Consider the following 9,584-nt stretch of genomic DNA (forward strand, 5'->3'; position numbering starts at 1 on the left):
TCTGGAATCGGTGAGGAGATCTGGGCAAGAACTGGCCAGAGGATCCTGGACGATGGAACCATCCTTTCCCCACTTCAGTCCTGGAATTTTAGGAGCATCCGGTATCAGGAGGATGAGGGTCCCCGAGGACTTTGCAGCCGACTGCACTACTTTTGCAGCCAATGGTTGAGACCAGAAAAGCACACAAAAGCGCAGATGCTGGACCTGGTTGTTCTGGAGCAGTTCCTGGCCATTCTGCCCCTGCAGATGGAGAGCTGGGTGCGGGAGTGTGGAGCAGAGAGCAGCTCCCAGGCGGTGGCCCTGGTGGAAGGCTTCCTCCTGAGCCAGGCGGAAGAGAAGAAGGAGCAGGCTGAGTTGCAGGTGAGAGGACTTCCTCTTGGGAGCCCAGAAGGACTTGAATATAACAATAAGTTCAAATTTTTGTTTCCTTTTAAAAATATCATTAAGCTTATCAAAATATAAAACACAAAAAACTGAAAATAGTAGGAACTGGTGGGAATTGAAGAGAAAGACGTATAGGGTAAAGGGGAAAAGGAAAAAGATTGACTTTGACTCTTTAAGGTAAAGGTAAAGGTTCCCCCGCAGTCAAATAAAATGGTAACATGACAGCCTCTGACTTCTACTTTTCCATCCTTAATATAGCCATTCTATAACTTTTTTTTTTATCCCAAGATAAAAATCCAGAAGTGATTTCCAAGTAGAAACAAGGTTGGATGTGTTCTTTTCTTTAACTAAAGCAGTTAATTTTGCTGTCTCTGCTAGGTCCGTCAGTTTTTCCAGCAACTTCTCCATTATGGCAATTAACGTATCCTTCCGTTTTTATGCAAAAAGCATTCTTAATGCTCTCAACATATAAAACAGCAAAGTTTGAGATTGTTTTTCAATCTCTTTGTCTATTAAAGTCCCTGGTTTTGTTTTTATACCCACTTTGAGAACCTTCTGCAGTAAAATATAAATCTTACACCAGTATTTCTTTGGTTTGTCCACCAAAATGGAAAAAGGTTTCTTGTTTACATTTATATTTTGATCATGTATTTGAATTTCCTTTATACATCTTTGGCCGGTTATCATGCATTAAATAGAATTGATACATAATTTAAAAAAAAATTGTTCCAAATTATAATTTAATAGAAATTTTAAAGTTTTCACCCAAATATCTTCCTGTTGTTCAGGCATTATATTATACACAAAATTATTTGCCATTGGATCAACATATTCAAATTCTTAATACCTCCTTACCAGAGTTCCCTGGCATTCACACTATGTGGACATGCTTCACTAATCTTTCTATAGTTGCTTATCCTTTCTAGAAGAAAGATCTTGCAGAGCCATTTATTTCTTACTTCTCAGCCTAATTGATCGATACTGAGAGCTTTGCAGTAAAAAAGCACTTCATGATGTTTGATGACCATTAATTCTTTTCTCCTTCATACTATGTCAAGTCCTTTACAATGGACATCAGAGATCCTGAAAGAATGAGGCATCCTTCAAATCTCCCTCAAGAACTGTTTTTCAGGAGGATCTCTCAGGAAGATCCAAATCAGGACACCTCAAGAGGTAATAATAAGGTCCTTCCATTCCTCTGATAAATCCTAAATTTCTTATGTTCTGTGTTTTCTATAGCATTTCATTAATCATGCTTCTTGAAATTCTATCTCCCTCACAGGGCAGAATAGAAGGAAGTTGACGTTTTGTTTTGGGGGAACAGAAACCATGATTGAACCTCCAGCTCAGGTAAGAGTAAACATTCATTTACTAGATTTGTATTTTCCTTTTCCCTCAGGAAATCAGCTGATGTACATAGTAGAGGTAGTCCTTGATTTATGACCACAATTGAAACCCAAATTTTTGTTGCTAAACAACACATTTGTTAACTGACCTTTGCTCCATTTTACGACCTTTCTTGCCACATGTGTTACGTCAATGACTACAGTTGTTAAGTTTGTAATATGGTTGTTAAGTGAATCTGGCTCCCCTATTGACTTTGCTCTGAGAACTTCACAAAGGTGATCACATGACCCAAGGACCCTGGAACCGTCATAAATATGAGTCAGTTGCCAAGCATCCGAATTTTGGTCATGTGGCCACGGGGATGCTGCAGCAGTCGTGGGTGTGAAAACTGGGTATAAGCCATTTTTCCTGGTGCTGTTGTAACTTTGAACACTCACTAAAAACTGTTGTAAGTAGAGGACTATCTCTACTGTCTTCTTCCATTGTCCCCTCAGCTTTTGATTGGGGATTTTTTTAGGATTTTCTTTTAAGACTACTACTTTAAAAACAAAACTCTTTCCCGTAATTATTCTCCCAACCTTTCAGTAAATAATGTTTTACAGATATTTTCATGGCACCCATTCTTTCTGTAATTCTTTGAGTTGCATTTGTGCAAGGATCCTCAAAAGTATTTAATATTCACACCGGGATATTAACATTTTTAAAAGTTTTATTTACCATCATTGATAAGAAAATACGTGATTTAAGAAGAAAGATTTTTAAAATCCCAGGACAGTGGCCATATAAAAATGCCTCCAAATAAAAATTGTTCTGAAAGAGCATATAATCAAGGCCCTATTGGCTTGCAAAATACCTTTTAATCCCCTGATTTGTGCCTGGATTTGGAGGCCAAACTATCCAGCTTTGCAAAGGCTAAGAAATGCCTTCCTCAAAAAATGTTCTCCATTTTCTTATTTACTGTCGAGTCAATGGCTCAGACTACTAGCAGTTTCCTTGCAATCGAAGGAGGGGCAGAGTCTCTGGATATTGATGGCACACAATACAGATCCATGGCTGATCTCTCCCAGCTCTTTCATGAAGGCGTTGAGGATGAATAGGATGGCTCCTTCTTAGCCACTTCATAAAATTCTACAAAGAATCCCTTCCTCTGCAGAGACATTTATGCCTTTAAACCCAGGTTAAACAAGTTAATGTCACTGATTGGTGGGTTTTCCAAGGGCCACCTGCCAATTGATTGTCTCCTGACACTGAGTGCTTTTTGATTGAGGATGGATGAATTGATCCTGGCTGGCTGGTTGGATATTTGGTAAATCCAGAAGGATCCTGAGGTTGATCCAAAAGGAAATTGGGGTTACTTAACTGAATTGCACTGAAAATCCTACAAAATCATTCAAGTTGATGAAACCTGTCTAAAACATATCTTCAATCAAAAGTTTTTTCTTCTGTCCACTTTCTCACCTAAACTATGGAATCCTACTAAGCATAGCCATTTACCTTAGTTCATAGCTTTGCTTTGGGAATTTCTAAACAATAGGATAGATCCTATAGTCCCTCCTCAATCTGTTCTGTACTTTTTTTCCTTTCAGGAGGGTCTTCTGCCCTTTGAGGAGGTGGCTTTGTATTTCTCAGAGGAGGAGTGGTCTCTGCTGGATCCTCACCAAAAAACGCTGCATTGGGAAGTCATGGTGGATAATTATAAGAACGTGGCCTCTCTTGGTAAGGGTTTCCTATTCTGCAGTCAGGCAGTTCAGGAAGACACTTTGTAGTCAGATGCCACGGATTACTTCTTATGAAATCATCTCCAAATAGATATCCTCTCTTCAGAGGGAGAAGGAAGAGTCATGCTGTTCCACTGCACCTGCGAAGGAAATAGGTCAATGGCAATCTTTATTTGTTTTTCTATTTCTATTTAAACATATTAGTAACAAAGTAATTCCTTGGTTTGCAGTAATACTAAACTTTACCAAACAGTTTTCAAATATTTTGGCCCAGATGCATCTGTATCAGTCCTATCAAGAATTGCCATTCACGTTTTTTGACTTAATGGCTTTATTCTGGAACCGGGAACCGAGATGCATTATAGTTCTGATCCAGACAGCATAAACTCCACGAAAATGGTTTTAAACAAATATTTATTGTCCAGGAATTCTAAGCAGGGACTTACTTTGCAGTAGATACATCCGGTCATAGTCATATCTGTCCATTCTCGTAGGTAAAAAAGTAATAATTCTCCATCTCACCTAGGCATGGTTACGGATGCCAATAGATGCTTGCATGATGCTTGATTAGACACCGTGGCACATATGCAGGACATCCTGTAATAAACTTTGAAGCTCCTCCCACTGACTAGATATAGGACTAACAACTAGACTACATTTCCCAGAGGCCATCTCTTAAGGAGACAGCGTTTAACTTTTTAAATGCTAAATGCTCTAACACAGTTCTTAATTCCTAATCTAGCTACATAATGGACCAGAGTTACATACTGGTCCAGCACAGCCTTTTACAAGTTTTTATGCCTCACGAATAGTGATATTATCATTTCTATACCAAACCATTATACAAATATACAATATATTGGAATCTGGCAAAATACCTGAAGGCAATTACAGGTAGTCCTCGTGTTACGAATATAATGGAGACTGCCCATTCGTAACTCAAAAATTCATGGGAATAAATCTTATACCTCGAAGAATATCACCTTCTTTCACCCACATATTTGCTAATTGAATGCATGGGCAAATAGGCGGTTCATTATTTGCACATGAAGTATCTCAGGGAGGGGAAGGCCATGGAGGGCCTAGTGATGGAACAGGCCCCCAAGGCCTCCACGATTCACAAAGATATCTCATGCTTCCACTTCCATTTCTGCCGTGGCAGGTTGACTTACGTTGAAAGATCCATCTCCTCTCTGCCGGGTTCCTGCTTTACAAGGATAGGAGAGTCAATGGAAGTTCCTGTGTGCTGTAATATCTTGCGAGTTCAGGCACCCATCCTCTTTTGCAGAGAATGGGTGCCCGACCTCTCACAATGCTTGTGGTGCCTATCTCCTGCTCTCCCCCACCCTGAACTCGAGCCACATGGCCACTGCCCCTGGCTTCTGTTCTGCCGGTGGACTCCTGTAGATCCCCTGGCCTCCTTTTTGGGCAGCAGCAGCCTGGAAAAGGCCTCTGATGCCAAGATTCGGCCTCCAGAGGCAATCAGAACCTTCCATTCTCTATTGCAGAGAAAGAGGCCTAAACTACTGTGAGATCATTCGAAATCAGTAGTGTGAGATCTCACATTACTGATCGCACGTGATCTTGCGTTACTTTAGGCTTCCATTTTCTATGAAAGCACCAAAGGCCTAGATCAGCCAAGAAAGCAAAGGTGCATATCCAAAGACCTAGTGTCTAGGGAGACTGGGGTGGGTGGGGGGAGGAAATAGCTAGGGTGAATGTTGCAGTGCTACTGCATTCATTCGTAAGGGTGAATACTGCCGTAGTGTGGAAACATTCGTAATTTCAGGAGTTTTTCGTAAACACTACTGGGTGATTATTGCATAAATTCGAACGTTCACTAACGGAAGGTTTGTAACTCAGGGATTATCTGTAATATGATTTCTGACAGGGTGATCTTTTTCCCTAACATTTCTATCACTTTCATTTCTCTTTTCCTTTGAAGGTGATAATGATAATGACAATAAAGTCGCTGGAGAATTAATGAAAGTGTTCAAACAAAGAGACGTAATGGAGAAGCCTGCAATTCAGACGGGATTCCAAAGGCAGGAAGGAAACACTTCAAATAATTGGAATAAAGAAAGCTCATCTTCCATTGATGCTCAGATGCAGGACTTTATTGATCAACGAGGAAAAATAAAGAAAAAATACATTGGGAAAGGTTTAAGACTATTCAAATACATAACAGATATAAATGAGCACTATCTATCCCAAGGCAAAGGACAAGATTATATATCCAAAGACAATGGAAAAAATTACAATTGGACTTTCACACTTTCTCAAGAAAATTGTTCAGTTATGTCACAGAAAAGATTTCACATGGGAGAGAAGCCAAATAAATGCACTGAGGATGGAAATAAGACTGTTTATAAAAGGATAAGCACAAGGGAAAAGCTGTATAAATGCAGGAAGTGTGGAAAGGACTTCAGGAAACCAGGTCATCTTACATCCCATGAAAGGATCCACGTAGGAGAGAAGCCATATAAATGCATGGAGTGTGGAAAGGATTTCAGAACAAGCTGGGAAGTTACATCCCATCAAAGGATCCACACAGGGGAGAAGCCGTACAAATGCATGGAGTGTGGAAAGGGATTTAGAACAAGCAGTTATCTTATATCCCATCGAAGTGTCCACACAGGGGAGAAGCCCTATAAATGCATGGAGTGTGGAAAGGGGTTCAGAAAAAGCAGTTATCTTATATCTCATCGAAGTGTCCACACAGGGGAGAAGCCCTATAATTGCATGGAGTGTGGAAAGGGCTTTACCCAACATGGTAATCTAGTATCCCATGAGACAATCCACACAGGAGAGAAGCCATTTAAGTGCATAGAATGTGGAAAAGGCTTCAGGAAACACTGTCATCTTACATCCCATCAATTGACTCAGAAAGCAGAGAAACCATATAAATGCATGGAGTGTGGAAAGGGCTATACCCAACACTGTCATCTTATTTCCCATAAAAAAATTCACACGGGGGGAAAGCCCTATAAATCCATAGAGTGTGGAAAGGGCTTCACCCAACATAATGTTCTTATTTCCCATAAAAGACTCCATACAGGTGAAAAGCCATATAAGTGCATGGAGTGTGGAAAGGGCTTCAGAACAAACAGTCATCTTACAGTCCATCAAAGGATCCACACAGGGGAGAAGCCCTATAAATGCATGGAGTGTGGAAAGGGCTTCACCAACCAGAGTCATCTTACATCCCATCAAAGGATCCACACAGGAGAGAAGCCCTATAAATGCATGGAGTGTGGAAAGGGCTTCACCAACCAGAGTCATCTTACATCCCATCAAAGGATCCACACAGGAGAGAAGCCCTATAAATGCATGGAGTGTGGAAAGGGCTTCACCCGACATAATGTTCTTATTTCCCACAAAGGAATCCACACAGGAGATATGCCCTATAAATGCATGGAATGTGGAAAGGGCTTCAGTCAACACAATAAACTTACATTCCATCAAATGATACACACAGGGGAGAAGCCCTATAAATGCATGGAGTGTGGAAAGGGCTTCAGGATAAACGGTGAACTTACATGCCATCAAAGGATTCACACAGGAGAGAAGCCCTATAAATGCATGGAATGTGGAAAGGGCTTCAAGACAAACAGTGAACTTACATGCCATCAAAGGATTCACACAGGGGAGAAGCCCTATAAATGCATGGAGTGTGGAAAGGGATTCAAGACAAACAGTGAACTTACATGCCATCAAAGGATTCACACAGGGGAGAAGCCCTATAAATGCATGGAGTGTGGAAAGGGCTTCAGGACAAGCGGTGGCCGTACATGCCATCAAAGGATTCACACAGGGGAGAAGCCCTATAAATGCATGGAGTGTGGGAAGGGCTTCACCCGAAATACTCATCTTATTTCCCATAAAAGAATCCACACAGGAGAGAAGCCCTATAAATGCATGGAGTGTGGAAAGGGCTTCACCCGACATAATGTTCTTATTTCCCACAAAGGAATCCACACAGGGGAGAAGCCCTATAAATGCATGGAGTGTGGAAAGGGCTTCAGTCAACACAATAAACTTACATTCCATCAAATGATACACACAGGGGAGAAGCCCTATAAATGCATGGAGTGTGGAAAGGGCTTCAGGACAAACGGTGAACTTACATGCCATCAAAGGATTCACACAGGAGAGAAGCCCTATAAATGCATGGAATGTGGAAAGGGCTTCAGTCAACACAATAAACTTACATCCCATCAAATGATACACACAGGGGAGAAGCCCTATAAATGCATGGAGTGTGGAAAGGGCTTCAAGACAAACAATAAACTTACATCCCATCAAATGATACACACAGGGGAGAAGCCCTATAAATGCATGGAGTGTGGAAAGGGATTCAAGACAAACAGTGAACTTACATGCCATCAAAGGATTCACACAGGGGAGAAGCCCTATAAATGCATGGAGTGTGGAAAGGGCTTCAGGACAAGCGGTGGCCGTACATGCCATCAAAGGATTCACACAGGGAAGAAGCCCTATAAATGCATGGAGTGTGGGAAGGGCTTCACCCGACAGGGTCATCTTATTTCCCATAAAAGAATCCACACGGGAGAGAGGCCATATAAATGAATGAAGTGTGGAAAGGGCTTCGGCCGACACCATACTCTTACTTCCCATAACATGATGCGTAGATGTGAGAAGTCAATTCCCAAAACAAACATACATTTGGGTGAGAATGTATGCTAATTATAGAGCTCAGTCTACGGATTTCCAATTTACACAGACTGAATTCTGAAAAGAGGGTTGGGGTTTTTTTCTGTTTCATCCTTCTAACTTAGAAGGCTAGAGAGATGAATTTAGTAACGAAAATAAAAACAATGGGCATGTGCCATTATAATTATTATCTATAAGTTTTTGAATTTATGTGTGTATAGGTTCATTTTATTTTATTTTTTAGATATGCGCTTCCTGCTCCCCAATTGTTTTGTTGTCATTCAGGGTCAGCCTGTGGGTTCGGGAGTTGGGTCGGACGATTCAGAGGAGGAGGAGGGGGGTGTTGGAGAGCCTGCAGAGGATAGCCCTGATGCTTCGCAGAGCCTGACAGCGTGGATGAAGATGACCCACAGCTGGCCCTGTTCAAGGACGCCCGACGCAGGAGGCAGTCAATCAGGAATAAACAGAGGAAGGCAATGAGGCACCTCAGAAGGAGGCAGAGAGAAGCCACACCTTGAACTGTTTAAAAGGGGAATGTGTGGGAGGGCTGGTTGGCTGAAGGCAACCGTTTGAATAGCTCCTGTTTCATGGTTCGTGTTTGGTTTTGCTCTGTTTTATGTCAATAAATTTGGCAGGCTTAGTTCCAGCCTCTTGCCGTTTTGTAAAGGGGTTGTCCCTGCCTTTTCTGCAGGGCCGGTAGGCTGGTACAGAACATGTTTCTCCCACTTGGTCATAGCTCTCAAAAGGATGTGAAGACATTCAAAAGGTGCTGCTTCCTTAAGCACAAATGAAAAAATAGAAGAAAAATCAAATGTATACCCTTGGTGTAGAACTGGGGGATCCCAAATGTAATCAAATTTGCATTCTCAGTGTACAACTGAGACCTGAGTCAACCAGTATCTATGGAGAAAGAGGGAACATTATTCATTCCAAGGCCTGAAGATGTATGAGGGAATTGTCACATGCCCATCAATATTTAGCGTCTGGGAAGAACTGAAACGATGAAGAATTCCTCTCTCAAAAACGAAGCCAGAATGACCAGAAGCCCCACAAGTGATTGTGCAATCTTTTTTCAAGCATTTTGCTATTTTATAGTGTGATGAGGGCTGAGAAGAAGTCAATTTGATTTAAATAAAATTAAATATCAATGCTGTGGTTATGTTCGAGTCATGTATTATACTCATGTATTAAACTCTTTAGTTGCTTTAAAAATGTATTAACACGTGAAAGTTTTTGGAAGGATTTGAGAAGCTCATGTTTGAAGCTTTTTATTTAATTGTCAGTTCTGTGTTAAACTGGACAGTAAGACTGAAAAGAGCAGAGAGGTAAACTGAATTCTTTTTAAACCCTTTTTTCTCTCCATCTACATTCTTTCTTTCACTAATTGTAGCTAAATCTCTCTTTTTCCCCCTCTTGCATTGTCACCTACAAATCCAGAAGAATCTCTTCAAACCATTGGAA

At 41.1% G+C, this 9,584-nt stretch overlaps 1 protein-coding gene across 2 annotated transcripts; it reads left to right on the top strand.

The window, feature by feature from the left end:
- The first annotated feature begins 1,473 nt into the window (after positions 1-1,473).
- On the top strand, positions 1,474-9,271 carry LOC308661878 (uncharacterized protein). 2 transcript variants are annotated; one of them, XM_081317096.1, is made up of 4 exons: positions 1,474-1,557; positions 1,667-1,734; positions 3,318-3,447; positions 5,395-9,271. In XM_081317096.1, exons 1-4 carry the CDS (start codon positions 1,476-1,478, stop codon positions 8,037-8,039), a joined length of 2,925 nt encoding a protein of 974 aa, XP_081173222.1. In that variant the 5' UTR covers positions 1,474-1,475; the 3' UTR covers positions 8,040-9,271. The 2 variants fall into 2 exon arrangements, with proteins under 2 accessions (XP_081173222.1, XP_081173223.1); XM_081317097.1 differs by lacking the exons at positions 1,474-1,557; positions 1,667-1,734 and having other exon boundaries at positions 3,341-3,604.
- Positions 9,272-9,584: the final 313 nt, after the last annotated feature.

Source organism: Vipera berus, assembly GCF_964194415.1.
Source record: "Vipera berus genome assembly, chromosome: 2".
Lineage (NCBI taxonomy): Eukaryota > Metazoa > Chordata > Lepidosauria > Squamata > Viperidae > Vipera > Vipera berus.